Source organism: Emydura macquarii, unplaced genomic scaffold, assembly GCF_026122565.2.
Source record: "Emydura macquarii macquarii isolate MOO-44397 ecotype Brisbane River unplaced genomic scaffold, CSIRO-AGI_Emac_v2 contig_2924, whole genome shotgun sequence".
NCBI classification, from domain to species: domain Eukaryota; kingdom Metazoa; phylum Chordata; order Testudines; family Chelidae; genus Emydura; species Emydura macquarii.
Window position 1 is genome coordinate 2,567,724 of NW_027133061.1, and position 22,930 is coordinate 2,590,653.

General features: G+C 57.5%; 1 protein-coding gene across 1 annotated transcript; it reads right to left on the minus strand.

The window, feature by feature from the left end:
- Positions 1-703: 703 nt before the first annotated feature.
- MTMR11 (myotubularin related protein 11) lies at positions 704-22,684 on the minus strand. The gene is made up of 17 exons (XM_067569446.1): positions 22,382-22,684; positions 16,228-16,291; positions 13,696-13,838; positions 13,370-13,442; positions 12,740-12,882; positions 12,142-12,226; positions 11,848-12,001; positions 10,760-10,847; positions 10,193-10,281; positions 9,612-9,736; positions 8,702-8,774; positions 8,387-8,457; positions 7,652-7,824; positions 6,351-6,521; positions 5,580-5,828; positions 4,928-5,206; positions 704-4,258 (listed from the first exon to the last, which is right to left on the minus strand). The coding sequence occupies exons 1-17, from the start codon at positions 22,436-22,438 to the stop codon at positions 4,097-4,099; spliced, it is 2,199 nt and encodes a 732-aa protein (XP_067425547.1). The 5' UTR covers positions 22,439-22,684; the 3' UTR covers positions 704-4,096.
- Between the last annotated feature and the right edge of the window lie 246 nt (positions 22,685-22,930).

Consider the following 22,930-nt stretch of genomic DNA (forward strand, 5'->3'; position numbering starts at 1 on the left):
CACCCAGTGCTGGGGGTGCCCCTCCCCCCAAGGGCACCCCCATTGCTGGGCAAGGGGCACCATTGTCCCCTGGGTTACAGCCCGTCCCCTTCCAGCCCCCAGAGGCAGGGGTGTTAGGCCACAGGGGCAGTGGTGACAGGGGGGCCCTGGCTGGCCCCTGGGAGCAGGGACACAGAGCGTCAGGCACCTTCATGCTGCTTTAGTGTCCAGCTGAGCCCAACGGGGCCCCTTGGCCTTGCCCTTTGTGCACCTTCTTGCTGGAGCAAGTCCGGGGGGGGGGGCGCGCTCCCCAGCCTGCTAGGGGAAGGAGCTCACTGCCACTCAGTGCTAGTCACAGGACGGTCACTATCAGTGTTTCCATTTTACAGAGGGAGAAACTGAGGCACACAGCAATGAAGTGCCTTGCGCGAGGTCAGGGGCAGAGCCAGGAATAGGCCCCAGCTCTCCCATGCTGCTGTCCTAGTGCCTGGACCACTCTGCTTCCCAGTTTCTGGGGCTCCTTACTTTACATCTAAGTGAGAGAGAGCCCTGAACAAGGCTTCAAGACAGCTGGGTTCTGTTCCTGGCTCTGCCACTGGCTTGCTGAGTAACCTTAGGCAAGTCACCTCCCCCCGTGCCTCAGTTTCCCCATCTTTAAAAGAGTGATAGTAGTACTCAACTCCTTTGTAAAATTCCTTGAGATCTGCTGCCACGAAGCACCATGTAAGCGCTAGACATTCTATTTTTATTTGGCAGAAGACTCTCTCAACTCCTAGGTTCATAGATTTTAAAAGCACAAGGGCTCATTAGGATAATCTAGTCGGGCCTGCTGCAGAACACAGGCCCCAGAATATCACCCCATGATTCCAGTATTTCGCCCCACACCTGTTAATTTAACTAGAACATACCATTCGACTCACAGCCAGCCACTCTGCATTTAAAAATACTGCACTTTAATGAGTTCTTAAATAGAAACGTTGCTACAAAAATATACAGAATAGAAAAAAAATGCCCTTATTTGGATTTCTAGTTAATTCATGCCTCATATCACAGGGAATGTGTTACACAGAAGTATTTTGGAGGCCAGAACGTTAGGGTATATGTGCTATTAGTTCTAAGATTTCAAAAAAACAACAACCCCCAAATGCTTAAGAAGGAGTTATCAGCAGGAAAAGGAATCACTACGGAGTCTTCAAAGAAAAGTGCAGGCCCTCACAGTCTTCAAACCTTGCACATAAAAGGAAATTAGACTGTTCTGGAGGAAGCACTTTGTTCATACTCATGAGATGATAGTCATGATTCTTTCCCCAGGCCTGAAAACTTTAAGGTTCTAGGACTCTTACGCCAACACTTCCAAACTTTTGCAGACAACTGTACCAATTTCCTAGGCTAAGATCACAGCTTTAACACGTGGGTATGTCTAGACTGCAATCCTAGGTGTGATTACTGCGTGGGTAGACAAACCTGCACTAGCATGGATAAAAATCGCCAGGTAGGTGGGGTGGCACGGGCTAGCAATGCGAGTACTTACGCAGCGTCCCTGGTGTGCTTGTACAGCCCACAATGATGCCTGTGTCAGCAAATCTACCCTGATATGGTATGCCTACCCATGCCACAATGCTCCCTCGGCTTGCAGGGTAGCCCAACCCTATGGCTGTTCTAATCCACACAGGAACTTTGGGGCTTCCAGTACCTCTGCGTGTGGGTGTGAGAGAGAAACACACACACACACACACACATATAAAAATGTACCCTCCAGTTTCATCTAGAACACTTCAGCTTAAACAATAACCCATTTCCTGTGGGTTATTAATGTTATAACCAGGGCCCTTTTTTAATATAAAATATAAACATTTAAACAAAAACAAAAACCAAAAAAAAACATATGTACCCTTAACTCTAATATCACCTCGAGAGATTATAGAACAAATGCCAATAAAAATCTACTTTGTTATTCCTCATTATCGTTAGACGGATATACAAAGTAGGCACTCAAATCTCAGGGTGGAAAAGAGATACCAAACAGGAACTGTGCAAACACCAATATCCATATACACTGATAATCAGCAGCATGAGGTCATCTGGGTACTGCGGTCGTGCCTCTGTAGGTACCTGAGCCATGCAGCAAGCCTCCCATCAAAGAGCATCTTCTGTCCCCCTCACAAGGGCCTGAATCCAATGCCCATTGGAGCCAGTGGAACGACTCCTGTTGATTTTAATTCCCAAGCACCGCTGGTGAAATTGACTAACTGGATGAGACTTCTTAGAACCCCCCCTCCGAGATGAAAGTCTCACTCCAAGAAGGCCGGCTCTAGGATGGAAGGGGTGGTGGATGATGGGTTTGCGATTCAGGCCTCTGAAAAGCTGGAGCTCAGATTGCAAGCGCGGTTCCCTGAAACGCATGGCCCACAATACAGGGTACTCAGGTTTCGATTCCCATTTAACATGCAGAAGCAAGGTTTTGCTCCCCACCCAGCTCATGAGAGGTGCCAGTGGGACAGCCCTGGAAACTGAAGATCTCTGTAATCAACCAGCCAGGTACAGCCCAGGCAAACTGCCCCCCTTCCCTCTGACACATACTCGGCCCCTCAGCCCTTTGTATAAGGAGCACCGGGAAAGGTGAGAAGGGAGGCCAGGCTCCAAGGCCCATTCACGCTCCGCTGCATGTATCAAGATGGGAGTCGCTGAGCAGGATAGACGATGGTGGTTGGGGGACGTGGCTGCTCGTTTACTGGAACTTGGCTGAGACCCACCATCCCTTCCCCAGAGATTAGCAAAGACACCATGTTGTAACAGGTTTCAGGGCTGACCTGAGCTAGGTCTGCTCCTGCCCCTGCCCCTCCTCTAAGCTTGTGTTGGGAAGGCGCTGTAGGAGCAACCACTGAGCAGATCAGTCCAAAGTGCTGAGAGTGGAATTGCCATGGTCAGCGCATGGGATGGAGAACAGAGGCTCCCGGGACCACCCTTGGGAAACGCCCGTTAACTGGGCCGTTACCAACGCGGCTGCAATTTACACGGTGCCCAGAGGACAGCGCTATGTAGAGAAGCTCTCCCGCCGACATAGCGACCGCGTCTCGCCCAGGTGGAGTTATTAAGCCGAGCGCAGCGGCACCAGTGTAGACAGGCCCCGAGACAGGAACTCGTGCGGGAGCGCAAGAGCTGCTCCCAGGGAATCTACTGGCGATGGGGTTCTCCTGCTCCCCCTTTTCCCACCCCTCCCCCTTTAAAGCCTCGTTATAAAGGGTGGCCTGAGACAGCCAATCAGGGTGCTCAGTGATGAGTGCCAGACGGACAGTGCTGGAGACCGGTACCCGGCAATAATCCAAAGGACTAATGGGTTAAACCTCTCCTACTTCCCCCATGTGCCGCCCCTCTGACTTGGCAGGATCCACTTCTAGGGCGAGAAGGGAGGCTCGGCCTCCGTGCCTGATGCTGGAAGCAGGGGGCTCTCAGAGGCATTTGGTCCGACCTGCCGCAGCATCTGTACCCAGCTGGAGCAGGGTGAGTGATCCACGACAACCAGACTGGGTCTCGTCAACTGAGTACGTCACCTCGGCAGAGCGAGGCGGGCAAAGGGGTGCGAAAGATCAGGAACCAGAGAGAGACGTAACCCAGACCAAGCAGCAGCGAAAGCAGCTGGACCCAGGAGGCGGGAGTGCCTGCCCCGAACCCTGCAGTAACAGAATCCTACACGGTGGGTCTTGCACAAGCCGCGCTGGAGAACACTGGAGGCTCCCACAGTCCATGCCCCGGCCAAACCCCCGTGCGAGCGAGGGGGTTTAAACCAGACTAACCCCCGTGGGCAGGGGTTCTGGGGTCAGGCCCAGTGTTGAGGAGGTAGCACTTGCTTCTCTGCGTGACCGGGAGCGAGCCATTCCGACGAACGGGTTGCCCGGATTCCTTTCCTGCAGCCACAGAAGGACGGGCAGCTCCCAGTGTCTGGAGGGACAGCAGGGTCCAAATTCCATTGAAGCCGTTCCTACAAACCCAGGACCCCCTTCAGCCGCTGGCCCGGCGGTGAGATCCGGTTCTGCCCGGGGCCCTCTCCCGTCGCCACCGGATGCTGCAGGACTGCAGCAGGGACACGAAGCCGTCTGGTTTTCAGGGCCTTTCGTCTTCAGCGGGAGGGCGAGGGGGGGCTCTGCGTGCCCAGCTGGGGCTCTTTGCCGCTGTGGCCAGTCACCCCGGGGGGTCCCCTCGCCTGCCGGTCGCCCAGTCGCTCTCGAAGCCGGTCCAGCTCGTCTGCGAGTTCGGCGAAGGTGGAGGCGAAGAGGCCGTGCTGAGGGGGAGAGTCAGACACACAGATACAGTCCGGTCAGCGCACCGCTCGGCTAAGGAAGGGCTGGCTGAGTCCGTGCCGGGAGCCCGGCGTTAGCAGACGCACAGTATCTGTGCACGAGCTGCAAGACCGGGAGCTGGCGAGCGAGACACTCAGAGCACCCGCTTGACTCGGGAATAATGCAAGGGACGGGGGGGGACACGACTGATTCACGGCACCGCCCTCTGCACAAGCAGGTATTCACATTGGACTACCTAGAGGGGATCACACAGTGTCTCCATTGCCATCCTAGGCCCATCCCAGCACCCCGATTCAACAGAGGGGTAATTTGCTACTTATCTACAGGTTTTATCTGGCACCCATCACCGTAGCATCTGACCCCACAGAACGCTAATGGACTGATCCTCACAACCCCCTGGGGGGCAGGGCAGGATTATCCCCATTTCATACAGGGGAACTGAGGCACAGAGAAACTAGATGACTTGCCCAAGGTCACCTAGAGAGTCAGTGGTGGAGCCAGAAACAGAACCCAGGTCTCCTGAGTCCCAGGCCAGGGCTCTAGCCACTATGCCATACTGCTCCATACCACAGCAGAGCCCTAGGAGGCACAAGGTACACAGGGACATGACTCCAAAGCTCCCAGCTCAATGCCCACAGTGCCGGCGTTACCTGAATTTCATGGCTCCCACGCAGGTAACACCTTCTCCACAGCCGGATCAGGGGGCCCATGGAGGCCGGACATAGCAGCCCATCAGGCTGCAGGACACAGCTGCTGGGTTTGCTCCGCAGGGACCGTTCCTGCTCGCTGAGACTCTCCGAGGACGGAGCCTGCCGCCAGCTCTTTTTGGAAAGCGAGCCGTTCTTCCAGGGGAAGAGGTGGGTCTGCGGCAAGAGGGCCCCCTTGGCAAACAGGTACACGGCCCCGTTCCCAGCCGAGGCAGCTTCCAGCTGGAGAGAGAGAGGGATGGGGAAAGACCCAGGACAGTAAAACCCAGCAGCCAGATAGGGGATTTAAAAGGGGGTGTGTCGGTCACAGCAGGATACTTTGCCAAACCTGCCTAGGAGGAGAGAGGGTGGACTAGGGGCTTGGGGAGAGGGCTGGGCACCAGGACTCCTGGGTTCTTTTGCCAGCTCTGGCAGGGGAAGGGGGGTCTAGTGGTTAGAGCTGGGATTCAGGACTCCTGGGTTCTATCCCCAGCTCCCCCAGTGCCACAGGAAAAGCGAACTGAGTCTCAGAAAGGCCGCGCAGCCATCAAGAAAATCTAACTGCCCTGACTCCTACTGCCGGTCCCACCCGGTGTTTGCAGCCCGGCATGCTCACCTTGTCGCTCGCCGGCGGGGCAGCGTTGCCGTTCACACTGGTGCTGCTCTTGCTGCCGCCCCCGGCGTAGGTGGGATTCCTGAACTGGGCCCTCTGTGGGGCCGTGTAGCGCAGCACCCAGTCCCAGATGCTGGGCAGGTAGGGAACCCCGCCCTCCTTCGCCGGGCAGCCCCTCTTCTGCAGCAGCTCCAGGGGAGGCAGTTCCCGCCAGCCGTTGACGGGCGCGTAGATCTGGTTGGAGGCACGGTGCTGGGGGGAGGACACAGAGCGTGAGAGGCGGGGGGAGACTGAGGGGGGCATTTCTGCAAGGAACAGCAATGCACATCCGTGTCCCTGCGCTCCCCCAGAGAGGATGCACTCTGTACCCCGCTGAGACTGGGCCAGGAGCAGGCCCTTTAAAGGGGAACATTCCGCGTGAGGATCTCAAAGCGCTTCACAGAGGTGGGATAGCATCACGAGCCCCACCCTTGTTCATGGAAACTGAGGCACAAAGACGGGAGTTGACTCACCTGAGGTCTGGCAGTGAGCCGGGGGGGGGGAGGAAAAAAAAAGAACCCAGGAGTCTTGTCTGACAGCCTCCTGCTCTAACCACTAGACTCTGCTCCCTCCCCAAGCTGGGAACAGAACCCAGGATTCCTCACGCCCAGGCCTCGCATTACCCACTGCACCAGATTTCTCCCTTCTCTGCCTGTGGTAGGATAGTGCTTGGGGCAGTGACTGCAGAACGGCCGAGTGCTTCACTGTAGCTGGGAGGCTCCATGCTGGACGCACCTGATTCCTCCGATCTCTCTCCCACTGGCAGTTAAACAGGAAAGTGCTGAAGAAGGGGATGTAGCTGCTGTCATGGAGGGCCACCAGGTAGGTCTCTGTGAACTCAAAGGATGCTGGGAACTGCTGGAGCAGCTGCCACACACAGTCCAGGAAAAGCAGAAACACTGGAGACTGTAAGAGGGGAAAAAAAAAAGTGGCGAAATGCAGCCACCTCTGGGGTGGGACAGAGCCGCTCCTGAAACAACCTGAGGCAACGGTGCACAGCGACCACTCTCCCACCACTGAAAAGCAATGCCTCTGGGATGGAAAGCGGCCAACTGCTGATCAGCCATGTAGCAACGGTGCAGGCCCTGCCCCCACACGGCAGCAAATGATCTGTGGTCCTTATCTGGCCCCCATCTCCATAGTATCTGGGCGCCTCCCCATCTCTGATGCATTTATCCTCACGGCTCCCATTGGCCAGATGAGGAATTGAGGTAGAGAGTAAGTGACTTGTCCAAGGCCGTACAGGGAGCCAGTGGCAGAGCGGAGAACTGGACCCAGGCCTTCAGAGCATCCAGACGCCAGGCCGTCCTTCCTCTCTAGCTCCTCTCTCCTGCCCCCTTGGCAGGCCAGAGAACGTCACCCGGCGATTCCTCCCCCGAGCCCATTATCTTGCCACTGAGCGGGTCTTTCAGCCAGATGCCCACCCGGCTGATTTAAAGCTCCCATGGCGAATAGCCCACCACCACCGTCTGTAGTCCAGCGCCGGCTGGCACCGGTGTCCTTCACAGACTGCCCAGCAGAGGTCCCCACCCGAGGCAGCGAGCAAGCCTCCAGAGACGGGTTTTCGACCATCCCGCGGCCCCTTCCCGGCAAATCTCCCACGGGACAAAGCCTAGAAACGTCGCTTGGGCCTGGCTTCTTCGGTTCTGAACCCGGAGCCGCCTCCAATCCCCACCCAGCCAGCCCCGCACCTTCCCAGCTGCTGCCTCCGCAATCCCTCGCCTCTGCCCCCACCCAGCCCGACACAAGTGGAGTGAAGTCCCCCCAGCGCGGCGCCCTGGCGCAGAGCAGGAGACACTTGGATCAGAGTCCGGCATCCCACCGGACGCACAGGGGAGGAAGGAAGGCAACCGTCCATTCAGGGAACCCTCTCGGCTCTGCGTGGCTGCGCTCGGAGCCAAAAGGCAGAGCACCCGTCTTGGGAGACGTTCGACACAGGCGGGCCAGACTGGCAAAACTCCCATCGCTCTCCAGCGCCCGCCGCTGGCCACCGCAGACGGGCATCAAGCCGGAGTCGCGCGCGGGCCAAAACTCACCTCCTCGCGGTCGCTGTCCCGCAGGAGATTGAGGCGCTGGAGGAAGGGGTGTCCTGCCACCACCCACTCCTTCTGGAGCAGGCTCTGGAACCCAGACTGGGTCCTGGCGTGGGGATCCGACAGGGTCTGGACAAGGGAGGCCAGCAAGCAGTTCAGATCCCGGTCGTCCGACTCTGCGGCGGGGGGGAGAAGGGTACAGACAGTGAGGGACCTCGGCTAGGGGCCAAGAGGAACGTCAGGCCTCCACCGTCCGCGGCGCTCTCTGCTGCAACTGCCAACGGAGAGGTTGAGCAGCAGTGGCTCTTGTGACGTCCCACCAGGGTCTGGCCTGCGACCCCCCCCCCCCAATGGCCCTTCACCAGCCCCCGACTCCCAGAGCCAGCCAGCCCACCTGCAGGCCAGCGCGGAGCCTGGAACTAGCGGTGCCGCCGCACGCCCTGGCGTGACATGGTTTCCAGCAAACTGAGGGTTTAGGGCTTGGTCACGCTAGACACATTGTTCCAGCCCCCCCCGGGCCAGTGCGTGCATTGCCGTGGCCGGTGGGGCAGGGATCCGACCCCCGACAGGCACAGACAAGCCTTCCTCATGCTAAGGACAGGTGGTAGCTCTGGGTATCCCCCCCCAGAAGCATCAGGGAACCCAGAACCAGCCCGTCAGAGCTGCTCTTTTCTTCCCCCACTCCCAGCCCAGACTCAGGCCTGTGCTCGGGCCGGAGGAGGGACCGACCTACTGTACCTTGCAGGACGACGGAGCGGGTCCTCTCCACCAGCAGGGCAGCCACCTCACTCGCCTTCCTCACGCAAGTCCTGCAAGGATAGCCAGAGGGTGGGGTGTTACCAGCGACGAAACCCTGCAGCCAATGGGAAGCAAGGGGGCAGCGGGCCCAACTGCCCGTCAATCGCCCCCCCAAAGCGCCTTCTGAAATTCAGCCAGCCACGCCCCCAGAGACTTCCACCCCCCACGCTGGGACAGCCGGCACCACCCGTCCTGCCAGCACCCGGCGCACTGCAAAGGGATTTAAGACGTCAGCATATAGGGGGCGGCTCTCACCTGACGTGGTCCAGCCAGCGCGTCCCCTCCAGGGCAGAGAGCCACTTCTCGTCGGCCATGGCCACGGAGGAGTCTGAAAGGAAACCACGCCAAGGAACCACAATGACTGCGTTGGCTGCGGGGCGTTTGTCTGGCCTCCATCAACGTTACTGGGTTTTAATCTTCACAACCCCCCTGGGAAGGAGCGAACGTTCCCCCATCTGATCGGGGATATTCAGAGGCACAGAGGAGGTCAAGTGACTTGACCCAGGTCAGACAGGGAATCTGTGGCAGAGATGGAAACAGACCCCGGGTCTCCTGAGTCCCAGCCCAGGGCATTGTCCATCCTTCCTTTAGGCTGCCCTTTACTAGGGTGGGTCAGGAATTGTCCTAGAGAGGGAATGAGGAAGGAGACATGGAAGGATGAGACCCTCCAGTCCCATCTGCCCCTCGGCCAGGTCTCTTTTATGGAGCCATGGCTTCCTTGGGTCAAAGAGCCAGCTGCTTCTGGGGGGGGAGAGATGGCCTTGGGGTTACGGCATCGGCCTAGATTCAGATCTTGGCTCTGACACAGACTCCCTCAGACACGTAATTCCCTGTGCCTCAGTCTCCCCCTGTAAAGCAGGACTACCACCTCCCCTCCTGCCAGGGGGTTGTGAGGATAAAACCCACAGCACCAAGACACTAGGACGATGGTGGGGCTAGACGGGCACCGAGAGCGACAGAGGGGGAACTAGAAACCCAGCCCAGGGGCATTAGACACAAACGAGTAATAACGATCCCTTGATTCCCAAGTGGGATCAATCCCGCATCACCCAGGTGCTCCCCGCTGAAGAGCTGGTGAGTTACTCTCTGGGATTGCCCAGGCACGGGCTCAGGCGCGCGACTCCTGAGCAGGGATCTCAGCTCCGGGGCTGAGGCCGGGTCTCACCAGGAAGACAGAGGGCCCGAAGCTTGAGGTAGGAGATCTGGATCTCTGCAGGGCCGGGCAGGTCAGCAGCTGTCTCCACCACCACGCACTGCGCGTGGCCGGCGAGCATCAGCGCTTCCACGCACCTGCCAAGAGACGCGGCCGCGTGGGCGAGGTGGAAACGCTGCTTCGGTCTGAATCATGGGGCCCTGCACCAGCTACAGCGCCCCCTACGGCGTCACCCCACTCCCTGCAGCATAGCGCCCCCTAGCGCCGCACTGATTGCAAGGGGACAGCGCCCCCTACGGTGTCACCCCACTCCCTGCAGCACAGCGCCCCCTAGCGCTGCCCTGCGGCATTGGGCCCTGCACCGGCTATGAGGGGACAGCGCCCCCTACTGTGTCACCCCACTCCCTGTAGCACAGCGCCCCCTAGCGCCGCACTGATTGCAAGGGGACAGCGCCCCCTACTGAGCCACACCCCCACCTCCCTACAGCAGCTGGGATTTCCTGGGGAGCCCCCCCGCCGCCCCAGCCAGGCCCTATTCAGCTGCCAGGCTGGGGCAGCGCTGCCGCCTTCCCCCACAGCCTGGGGGCTGGTACCTCACGTCTTCCTTCTCGGGGTCCGAGTCGGCGTGAAAGCCGGCGGCTCTCAGCAAGTCGCTGCCGCCTGGGTGATGCCAGCACAGCCTCTGGCAAGACAAAGGGGAATGCAATGAAATGAACTGAAATTCCACCGGCTGCAGGCTCCCCACAGCGCGCGCCAGGGCCCTGAACCTTCCTCCTCTTCCCCCAGCGCCAGAGCCCTGCCTTCCTCTAGCTAGCACCGCGACACAACCCTGCAAAACAAGCTGGTGGAGACCCTCCCTCCCTCCTCAGCCTCTGCCTTCCCTCCCCGGCTGGTCCGGGGCTGGCCCGGTCACCCATTCGGAGGCGGGACGGCTTTCCAGGGGGCACTGGCGGCGGAGGAGCACGGCCTGGTGTGTGTGGAGGAACGGAGGGGTCTCACGCCTTACTCCACCCTGCTGGTCCAACCCAGCCTCCCACGGCAGCCCCTGCTGGTTCCCCCGTCTCCCCAGAACCTGGCGAGGCAGGGCAGGGCCATAGGAGCCGCCCTCCCCACCCCAGGGCAACCGCACACAGCCCGCGCCCCGGGCAGGAGACGCTCACCGGGACGCGCCTGGCGTTGAAGTGGGCGAAGGCCCTCTTGAGCTCGTTGTCCAGGAGCCTGCTGGGGACCCACAGATACTTGGGGAGGCTGCAGGAGGAAGCAGAGCTGGAGGGGAGCTTGCTCGGCGCGGGCGTGGAGGGCTGCCGGCCCGTCTCCCCCGCCCAGACAGGACTCCCACCTCGCCCGGAGCGTGTTCAGGCGCTGCACGCAAATCTCCAGACCACTGCAGGCTGCGGGACCCCCGAGGCCTCTGCCCCTGCACCACTGCCTCCTGCTCCAACACCTGCCTCCTTCCCACCGCCCCCGTCCTTCTCCTGAGCACACTCAGAGCTTCACCGGAATCACCTGCCCCTGCCCAGCCAGGTCTGGTAATCAGACGGGGCTGGATGGCCCAGGACCTGAGAGAAGGTGTTTTCGTCAGAAAGTGGCGGTTTGTTGAAACCTGGAGCTTTCTGCGCAAAAGGGGGTGGGCGGGGGGGTTGGATTCATGGTTTTTTTTCATCAAAATCATCCCAGAAAACATTCCCAAGTTCCCAGAACGGTTCGTTTTGACATTTTCAAGACGAAGAATTCTGGTTTTCCGGTGCAAAGCCCCTTTCGGTTTAGAAACTGGAGCAAGACGACAGTGAAGCAAACCTTTCAAAGAGTTGAAAGGAAACGAAAAAAAATGTTTCCGGTTCCAGAAAACGTTGGCGAGTTGGACTTTTCGTCCCGTCCCCTCCCTCCCTTCAGGACCGGAACGCGTTTCGAAATCTTGAAAGTTTTCACCGTGCTTCTCCGGTCACTCGAGGCAGACACGTGCCCACAGGGGGTTACGCTCTGTCTGGCCGGGGGTCGTCGATACGGACGCAGGATTCTAGCCAAGGGCTGAGCACCGCGCCCCCTAGAAAAGGGGGTCTGAGGGAGATCTGCAGCACGGAGGGCGTTCCCGTAGCTCTGGGAAAATGCTGGGGAATCTCAATTACTGGAGTGCACCCTGAGGGGCCGTGACACGCTCCCACGCCGCGGACTGGGGGTTAAGGCTGGTCCATAAGGATCTAACTCATCCCCCGACCCCGGGGGAGCCAGCAGCTGGGCCCCGCTTTACCTGGTGGCCATATCGAAGCGCTCGTTGACGGAGCTGACCCTCCAGCCGGCAGCCCCGAGCCGCCTCAGCTCCTTCTCCCAGTCGTGGGGGCTCTCGAAGAGCAGCGTCGGGGATGAAGACGCCGACGCCTCCTCCGTGCTCACCCAGACGTCCCCTGAAGCCACACAGGAGGGGTGGCGGTCAGGGACAAGCGGGACAACGCCTTAGTTAGGGGTCAATCACCCCAAGGGAGGGGCCCCTCAAGCCGCCAGGGCCTGGGGGCAGAGCTACGCGCCCAGCAGAGAAGCCACTTACCCATGTTCCTGACTGCGGCGCTGTTGGACCACGTCCCCGGGCGGCCGCCTCTGCTCTCCTGAGCCTGGACAATGGCCATCGTCACCTGGAAAACAGCAGCCACGGGTGCACAGACTTGTGAGCGGGCTGAAAACAGCAGCGTGGACGCCATGGCACAGGCTAGCCACCCGATCCAAGCCCGCCGGCCCCCCGGCTCTGAGCTCGGGGGGCCAGCCTGAGCCGGCCTCACACCGCAACGCCCTGGCTGTTTTCAGCATGCTAGCGCAAGCACGAGTGTCTACCTGGGGGCACTGCCCCACAGGGAGTCAGCGGCAGCGCCCAGAATAGGACCCAGCCCCCGCCCCTCTAACCGCTAGACTCCACTGCCTCATTAGCCATTACACTGAGGGATCCCATCCTTCCGCCCAGGCGACACACACAGCAACGTCCCCTGGTGCGACCAGGGCCTGAGTCCCAAGTGGGTCTGGCTCAGAGCCAATCCGCTGGAGATGGCCGTCCGTTTCCAAGGGTCCCAAAGCCTGGAGCTGCTGGTTCCTGGCATTGCCTGCTGGGGAGGGTCGGCGAGGCCCGTGCCCCGCCTGCACTGGCGGATGCTCACCTGAAAGGCCCCGGGCTCCAAGCCGTTCTCGTGGAAGCGGAACCGCAGCACCCGGAAGTCCCTGCAGTAGAGGACCAGCTCCTCCGGGATGAACTTGAGGGTGGAGCTGGCCGTCAGCACCTTGGCCTTGGTGAAGCTGTTCACTGCAGGGGGGGGTACCAGGCAGAGGGAGGGGGACTTAGAGCCCGGAGGCCAGGCAACATTCAGAGTCTTGGGGCAATGGGGACAGCTCGGCCTCCAGCGTGGGGGTGACCGGGGCAGGATGGGCCGCACGGAGATCGCTCCCTGTGCAGGGGGGAGCTGGCAAGGGCTGATCCGGTGATGGAGAAGCCCAGGGGGAGGGCGCATGGAGGTCCCACGGCTCACTCCTAGGGTGGCCCTGTGAACTACAGCAAGGGCGAGTCTCCCTGCGCCCCTCCCCTCCCCCCGCCAAGGTGCTGCGGCCCCAGCCCTGCCTGCGGGCGAGGGAGGAGCTGGGTCTCCGTGGCTTGTCCCAGCCGTGGCCGCTCTGCTGCTGGGACGCAGGCAGGCAGCCACGTGGGCCGAGAGCTGCCAAACTCATCACCAGGGTGGCGGGGCCACGGCTTGATGACGTGGCATGGAACGGCGGCCCCTCCCACGCGCCTTTACCTGCCACCAGCCTCCTGATGCAGGGCAGGACCACGTCGTGCTCACTGTGCAGGCAAAGGGAACAGCGGGGGACCTACGGCGGGAAAGGAGCAGCCGTTAGAGATCAGGGCCCATCCCTCCTCCCGCAGCACGGGGAAGGAACATCCCCTGCTCGCAGAACCCGGCTCCGTCATCATGGCGAAGGGGCCCTGACCGGCCGAGAGGAGGGTGTCCACCAGAGCACGTCAGGGCTGGAATTCAGCGGCTGAGGCGAGACTCCCGCCGGGCTCCATCACCCAGCCAGCGCCGGCACCGGCCCAGCTCCCGCCAAGCCTCCTCCAACTCACCCCCATCGTGTCACCCAGGGCCGGCTCTGGCACGAAGGTGACTCTCAGGTTGGTGCAGTACAAGGTGCCCGGGATGGATCCTTCGCCATCCCTGGAGCGGACGATCTTCCTGACGCGAGCTGCCTCTTCCAGGACGTGTTCCCCTGCAGGGCGGGGGGCACAGCAAGAGGAAAGGGGTCAAGGCGAGCTGGGAGCCTGCAACAACCCATGAAACCGGCTCCTTGGGGCGCTGACAAACGAGGGGGTCAGAGCAGGAGCCTGGGGCTGCCTGGGGCGGGACGCTGAGCCGTGCCAGAGACTGGGCTGGGGGCGTGAAACGCCACAGGGGTGAGCAAACGGCACCGGGGGTGAAAAGCACACACCTAGGTCCGAAAGCCTCGTCCTCAGGGGGGCTCCCACGGGAGCGGCTGGGGTTCAACACCGGTGCAAAGTGGGCCCCAGATTCCCGACTGCAAAGTCAGGCGGCAAATTGTACCCGCCAGCGATGACACACAGAGCCCCTGGCGCGGGGCGGATGGAGGACTGGGGGGCACACAGAACCCCTGGCTGGAGAGGGGAGAATGGGGGTCCCTGGCGTGGGGCAGACGGAGGAATGGGGTGTTGCACAGAACCCCTGGCATGAGGGCATGCAGTGAGTCCCTGACATAGAGGGGGATGAGAAGGTCCACACAGGAAGTGTGTGTGTGTGTGTGTGTGTGTGTGTGTGTGGAGTGGGGGTTGGGGGGGATGAAGGAACACAAGGAGCCCCCCCCCCCCCGGTGTGCGCAATGACCTCAGCCTGCAGAAGCTGTGACGTGCGTGACTCTCTAGTCCAAAAAGAACCCAGGAGTCCAGACTCCCATTTTCCTGCTGTAACCACTGTGCCTCACTGCCAGCCCAGAGCTGGGAGCAGAACCCAGGAGTCCCAGCCCCAGCCCCCTGCTGTGCCCACCGGACCCACACCGCCTCCCTCTCAGCGTCCAGGCACCGCGGAGCAGCTGGGCAGCTAGCCCCTGTTAAAGAGCCTTGCTCGAAAAGCCCCAGCAATGGACACTGTCCAGGCAGCGTGGCCCTGCGGGAACGGGGCCCTGCCGCTCACGCTGGGCGTGGAAAGGAGTTGCCCGGGTGACAGGTGCCTTTGTAGCTGTTGTTCTTTGCTAGTCACGAATTCAGCAAAGCATCTGCTCCCACCACTGCCTACGGCTCATCATCCCAGCCAGAAAATGACTCCAGACAGCTGCTGCTCGGAGCCAAGATTTAACCCTTTGTGCCTCTCACAGGAAGCAAGAATAAAAGACTCTTAAGGAGGAAGGGGACCAGGATTGGGCCCATCTTAGGAGTCCTTTAAAAAGTACTAAAGCTCAGCTCGATATTTGAAAGTTTCAGCTGAGTTCTTCACTTCCAGTCCCAAACTACTGTAGTGTTTCTATGAGCTGTCAAACAGCGGATGTGCCCCACCCCAGAGGTGGCTGCATTCCCCTGCTGCATGAGCCTTCTACGTGCAGTCAAACAGCTGCTGCACCACACTCTGCCCCAACAGGTGGCTGCGCATCAGAGGTGGGTGCAGCGATCCTTGCAGACAGAGACAGAACTTCCGGGAACTTCCAGGATGAAAGTTATCACACCGTAACAACAACAATCCTTTGCATTTAGACAGCGATCTCCAAGCACTTTGCAAACATCCATTCCCTGAGCTTTGCACACCCAGGATATTAGCTCGGCGTAACTGAAGCTTGGAAAGAGATACTCGCTCCAGTGGTCCAACGCGTCAGGAATAGAGGCAAGGAATCTTGCACATCCACAGCTCGCCCAGCCACCTATCCAGCCCCCCATCTCCATAGTATCTGAGTTCTCACAGTCCTCGATGTGTTTACCCTCACACACACCCCGGAAGGCAGGGCAGGGCTGTTATCCATTGCCCAGGAGGGAAACTGAGGCACGGGGAGGCTAAAGGGCTTTGCCCAACGTCACACAGGGAACCTGCGGCAGAGCCGCAACTTGAACCCAGTTCCTGGTTAGTGCCCAAGCCCCTGGACCATCCTTCTCTGCTCTCCCTTCATTACGCTCCAGGACTCCTGCCTCCCTCCCTGCTTGGCCACACTCCAAGAGCCAGGGATAGAACCCAGGCGTCCTGGCAGCCCACCTCCCTGCTCTAAGCAGACACTTCTCAGTCACATTTTACACCTCGCTCTGTTTTTATACTCCTCTAGGCCCGGGAACCCTGCAGTGTTCAGCTGTCCCCTAACTGTGCCAGCACCCCTTCTGTGTGGTGAGGGGCTGCCCGAGCGGCTGGAGCTCTGCGGGACGACTCAGGACACTGGGGTTCAATACCCAGCTCTGCTGTGTGATCTGGGGCAAGTCACTGCCTCGTTCTGTGCCTCAGTTTCCCCCATCTGTAGAATGGGGACAGTGATGCTGAGCTCCTTTGTGATGTGCTTGGAGATCTATGGCTGGAAAGCGCTAGATTAGGGTGCGGGGTTATTATTAGAAACACAATCAAAGCCCCTTCAGCCCCCAATCAGGAGTTAAAAATACATCAGCCAGCAGCGATACCTGGGATACACGGGAATGCCTGGCAGTTTCTGTTTCTCTTGTCGGAGGACTTTGGACCTTTGGCCTGTAAAGAAAGAGAACAGGTCACTGTTAGCTGGATTTAACCCTTTCCCTGCTAATATTCCAGGAGTAAGACTGTGGGCTAACACACACACACCCACACACACACACACAGGGGAACCATATTTTTGCTGTCTCTTTATTCTGTGTCTGTGTAATGGGGCCCTCACGGGGGAGCTGCAAGGCTAATAATAATTAACTCGATCCCCAGTTAATTATTTCTTCCCTTCTGCAGTCTTGACTTCCGACAGCTCCGCTGGGGGATTCTGTGTGGTGTGTTTTTTAAAGCCTTAACTCTGGGAATCTTGTGAGGACAGGACAATTTCAGCTTTCATTTTTTAATGAAAGGAAATTTCTTCTCCTGGTGGTGGCAGAAAAAAGCTGGAAAACGTGACCATCCCCCCCCCAAAAGGGTTTGAAACTGGAGGCAAAGAACAAGAAACCCAAACATTTGTTTAAAATCTCCTCATCTTAAAGCCAATCTCATGATTTTTTTGGGATGAGACTTTTGATTTTTTTTTTGTTGAACACTTGGGGTTAGCCACACTGGGATCTACAGCCGTGGCTCTTATCAGGAAAGCCAACCCCCTTCCATTTACAATAATAAGGCAGGCTGGTGATGGCACCCAGGAGAGGCAGTGTCGTCTAGGGGATAGTGCAGTGGACTGGCGCTCAGCAGACCTCGATTCTATTCCCAGCCTGGCCACTGCGTAACCTTGGGCAAGTCACTTCTGCTCCCAGTGCCTCAGATCACAAGTGACTGTTTGGTAGTCGTGGTGGTTGTTTAAATGGGGCCAGATGATAATATTTTTAAAATCTGATGCTTTTGGGTGGGGGATGGCAGAGCACAGGAGGGGCCAGGATGGCTGGGTTCTATACCCATCTCCAACCCAGACTCCCTTCTGGGGCCTTGGGTACATCCCTTTGCCTTTCCAGTTTATTTTACAGATGGGGAAACTAAGGCACAAGGCGGTTCAAATGACTTGCCCAAGGTCAGACAGCAATTCAGAGGCAGAGCTGGAAATAAACCAACAGATCTCTGTTCTAGCACTAGACCACACTCCCCTCCCAGAGCTGACAATAGAACCCAGGAGTCCTGACTTCCAGGTCTCTTCTCTAGCCACTAGATCACACTCCCCTCCCAAGAGCTGGGAATAGAAAGAACCCAGGGGTCCTAACACCATGAGAGACCATTTTAAAAGCAGGATGGGATGTTTTTCCTAAAAGATCCACTCTAGAAATTATTCTGGGCAAGCTCTCTGGCTGGTGGTACAGGAGGCCGGACTAGATGGCCACTGTGGTCTCTCCTAGCCTTCGAACCTCTTCTCAGTCAGCCCCATTGCAACAACGCCTTGTTTACAACCCCCCCAGCTCCTTGGCAAGCTGAAGTCTCCTGAACACTAGTGCAAATGGAGGGGAGCGGGCTAACGCCAGCCATGGGTGCAGGGTAAGATTCGAGTGCCACCCAGGGTTGCCAACCAGCCGTAAATTTACAGGCTGTCAGTAAAAAAATGTGCACTTCTAACACTGTCCGTAAACCTGTGAGTAAATGAAAATGTCCGTAAAATTGGGAAGAAATAAAACATGTTGTATTTTGACATTGTCGTCGTTCAGAATCACTTCTTGTATCATAAAACTACACGGCTCATGACTTGATCCATTTTCTGGTTTCTATTATTGCCCAGGCCCAAAGAAGCCACTTGATCAATTAACTGCAGCTAAAACCATTGTGTAATTCCAAATTCCCGTGTACAGAACATCGCGAGTGAGAACACACTTCTGTGACATGATCGTGTTGTTTATGGGATTTTTAGTGATGCCCGTGAAAAGTTTTACCGTGTCAGTAAAAAAAGAAATCACTTCAGATCTTCATGTCAGTAAAAACTAAAATGCAAGGTTGGCAGCCCTGTAGGAAACAGCTACATTAGAGGAAAGATTGGTCGGAACATAACTGCCTCAAACCTAAACCACAAGCGAAGGTTATCTGGTATTTTGTTAAGCAGAGAGAGAGCAAACAAAGTCGAGCTGCCACAGCACAACTTTCCTCTGCCCGACCAGCTAGCGAGCAGGAAACCTCCTTGCACTTGCAGCTATAAACAACTTTAAGGGCCCCAAAACTGCGCAAGTCACTGCAAATGTATAAGCCAGAAACATTTACCACTCCCAGCCTCAGGGATCTTCGAGTTGCTGACAGGGGCAAAACTGGCGGCCCCTGGGACCTAGGAGATCTCCAAGGAAACAGGATGACAAAAAAGACACACACACACCCCCAACTCAGCCCTGTCCTGGAGAGATCCCCTGTAGGGCAGAAAGGAGTTCATTCTCCATGGCCCATTCGTAGCTTGCAAGGCCAGAGGGGACACGATCCTCTAACCTTAAGGCTGCCGGGAACCAGTCTGAGGTGGACAGGGCAGAGAGAATCCCACTACATTAGTACCTGCAACCTAGCACACGCACCTGGCTCCCATAACCTCTTGGCAGAATTCGATTTCTTTAAAAATATTTTGATAGATAAATCTCCGTTTATTTTTATGCATTTAAATTTTCACTGGTGTGCGAAATTAGGAAGGCCAGACAATAATTATTTCATGACAGCAGGCGCTGAAATCCAAAAAAGCTAAAGCTTTATAGCCGCTAAAACACAAATTGTCAACATCACAACTCAAAATACGCACAGTAAATAGCCTCCAATCAGACCCACATAGTCTCAGGCAGCATTGTTCTTACTTTGCCGACCTGTACATTTCGAAGGTTGGCAATGGACATATTTTTTTTCCTCGGTTTGCATGTGCGCACAGGGAAATCGACGTGGGTCAAAATTTACCACTAAAAAAATCGAATCCTGCCATACCTACCTCCAGGCTTCCTTCCCTGGGATATGCTGTAGCACAAGGCAGTCTGGATATTCCTGTATTGCGCCCCAGCCAGGCGAATGGAGGCCTCTAGTCCCTTCTCTCCTGTTTTGCTTATTTTTTTTTTTTAATCTGACTTTTTAACAACAAAAGCCTTCATACATCTTTGCCTGTAGCAGTCATTTTTGATTAAATTTAGAAGGCTCGCCCACCCACACCACCAAACCGATGTCTGGGGAAAAACAGCGAGGGAAGCTGCTCTTCCATACCCGAGATTTGCTGCTGAGAGATGCTCACATGTCCTAGCCGATACTTGCACCTCGAGTCACAAGATACTGGGTGACCCGGTGTGGAAAAGGCTTCTTCGGAGCAGGGACTATCACTGACAAGGTGGGCGTACAGCATCCAGCACACCAGGGCCCTGATACTGACAGGGCTATAGGGGTGCAATCTCCAGAAGACCAGGGCCCAGCGTGCTCCCTGCCTTTCTCAGCTATGAACAGTGCCGGTGAGGCTGTCATGCTTGAACCAAAACAGAGGGGACAACCCCTGCTTCAAGGCTGTGCAATGGACGTTAAATATCCCATGACACTTTCCAGAAGAATGGCTGTTCTTTCAGTGTCCTTGGACCAAATCTCTCCACCCCTCCCCTTCGCTGTTGTGTGTTGGCTACCATCCTCCACCCCAGAAGTGGCTGCATTTCACCAACGCTGCGTGTTATTATTTACACCACAGTAGTACAATTATACTGGTATAAAGGGGTCTTATACCCATCTAGCGTATTCTCCTACATTTACAGAGATAAACTATGCCAGGATAAGACGCCTTGATAGTATAACTGCATCCTTACTAGGAGGTGTACGGCATTAACTGTACCCAGTGCAAACGGCTATAGTTAAAGTTAAGAATTAGATCAATTCATGGAGGATGGGTCCACCAATGGCTATGAGCCAAGATGGTCACACTAAACCTCTGACTGCCACAAGCTGTGACTGGGCAATGGGGGGGGGGGGGGATCACCCGCTAACTGCCCTGTTCTGTTCATTCTCTTTAAAGCCTCCGGCACCTGTCTCGGTCATGAGACAATACTGGATTAGACGGACCCTTGGCCTGACCTAGCACAGTCGGTCTTCTGTAAAGTGCTACAGAAACTGTGTGGACGTGCAGCCCCAAGTAACTGATTAGCAACTCCACCAGCGTATGGGTGGTTCAGTGCCACGCCGCAAACGGGCCGGGAGAACAGCTGGCAGCGAAGAGCTAAACTTCCTAACCGTGAGGGCTAATGGATGGCAGAGGAGCATCCAAAGAGGCGTGGCAAAAGGCTCATTTAAAGCACAGAGCAGTGGGGAGCAGACTGTAGGAGAGCTGCGTTCAATTCCCTGCTCTGCTACAGGCTCCCTGTGTGGGGCCTTGGACAAGTCACTTGGCTGCTCTGTACTTCAGTTTCCCCATCTGTACCATTGGGATAACTGTCCTGCCTTATAGGGGGCTGTGAGGATAAATACAGTAAAGATGGTGATGTGCTCAGATACTATGGTGATGGACACTAGAGAAGTACCTTAGCTGGACAGGGAACAGCTTTGTCCTAACTGACAGGCCTGGATTTAATAATCCCTAGCTCTTTTCATGAGCAGATCTCATAGCCCTGACAAAGAACGTCAGTATTATTTTACCAAGGGGGAAACTGAGGCACAGAGCAAGGAAGCAACTCGCCCAAGGTCACCCCACAGAGCCAGGCACAAAACCCAGGGCTCCTGAGTCTCAATCCAGTGCATTACCTACTAGACCACACTGCCTGCCCCTTGCCCGTGCCAATCTCTATGATTCTAACCAGCTGTTTCCATAGAAAAGTTCTAACCAGTACCTGGGTTCCCCTGCCCTTATAAAGTGGTTTTCTCCCTCCTTTGAAATCTTAGCAACTGTCATCATTCATTTATTGTCTCGTTATTTCCTTGTGCTCCCCCCTGCGTCTTTCACCACCTGTTGTCACTTGTCTTCTACTTAGACTGCCACCTCTTTGGGGCTGGCACTGTCTTTGTGTTCTGTTTGTACAGGGCCTAGCGCCTTGGAGCTCCTGGGCTCAGCGAAACACAAACAACAAATAAGGTGCGTTTGAGTCTTTAAAGACTCACTCGCTTTCCTGCCAGGGCGATCGCGGAGTGACTTGGCTCATCTGTGCATACTTCTGCTTGGTGGTGGAAAACAACCATTTCATTATGCAAGGAATGCAGAGAGCCTCCAAGGCAAACTTTCCCTGTAAATAAAGGCCCAGTGAGCTGACTTGTTCTAGCACCAGGGAAGCCCCATGCAATCTCAGGGTGTGCTGGAGGGCCCCCCCCAACTCCTCCTCTCAGGTCTTTGGTTCAAGAAGAAGTGGGGGGGGGGTTAGCCCAGTTTTGAGCAGTTATTCAAGAGCAAGAACAAAGCCCCTGGGACAAAAGGCTCCAGTCGCCTGGTTACCAGCTCCATGGACAGTGCCAGGTTGTGTCACTTGAACAAAATTTGTTCCCAGAAAGAAAGGGGGGGGGGGAGGCCCAGAGTTGTGATTCATGAGTGGGAAAGCGGCCCTGCCCCAGCTCTGAGACGGAGTACAGAGTGTACAGTGAGCACAGCCCTTCTGAAATTACCGCTGCAGAGTCTGGGGCTCCCCGGCCAGCAGTGCAACCACCCGCCCAGTCTGGAGTCGGAACTAACCCAGCGCAGCCAGCCAGCTGCAGGGGCCTGCTGGGCTCCCACTCGGCCGGCGTTTGCCAGGGGAACAAAACACACACACACACACACAGGCCGGGGGTGTCAGAAGCCGAAAGGATCGGCTCGGAGCTTGGCTCCTGCGATTGTAATGCCAACGTCACAAAGCGAAGGAGGGAGGCAATAATCCCCCCGCATCACTTTGCTTCCTCCAGCCAGGACCACAAACCGCCCCCCACCCACACACCCACCCACCCCGGCTGGAGACATCCCCCTAAAGTGACCAGATAGCAAGTGTGAAAAATCAGGAGCTGGGCTTGGGTGGCTGGGGGTAAGAGGTGCCTGCATAAGACACAGCCCCAAGTACCAGGACGGTCCCTATACAATCAGGACACCTGGTCCCCCCCACCCCTGCCCAGGTCATTTCTACAGCCCAGAGGGCGAGGAAGCCAGGCTGGGAGGCTGCAGCAGACACGTTTATTTACACACACATCCCCCCCCCCCCCCCCCCAATGCCACCCCTCCTCCCCCAGCTCCAGCCCATGGCCACTTACCACCGGCGCCGGCCCAGGCGGCTGGAGTTTAAAAGAGGTTTTGGAGCCGGATAACATTGTCAAGTCACGGCGTGGCCCCCCCAACACCCCCCCGTGGGGAGGAGAGAGGGGGGAAGGAAGGCAGGAGAAGCGGGAGGGGGCGGCTGTTCTGCCGGCGCAGGAGGCCGGCTGGGCTCTCGCTCCGCGGGGAGGAAGGTGCCCGGCGCTGCGCGCCGCTAGCGGGGGTCCTGCCGCTGTCCAGCCCCGCTGCCCGGCCGGGAGCGAAGTCCGCCGGGGGGGGCCCCCTGCGCGGCGTGGAGCCCGGCCGCGACTCCGACTCGCCTCCACGCCGCGGGAGGCGGAGGGAAAGGCGGCGGCGAAGGCGGGGGCGGCCCCAGGTGGGAGGATGCAGCCGGGCGGCGGGGCCGGGCTCGCTCCTGGTCCCTGTCGCCCCCGCGGGGCCGTGCCGGGGGGGGACAGACAGACAGACAGACGGACTGACACGCTCCTGGGCAGACGCTCCAGCCGCAGCATTAAAGGAGCCTGGGCCCTTTTCTGGGCGCTGCTTAG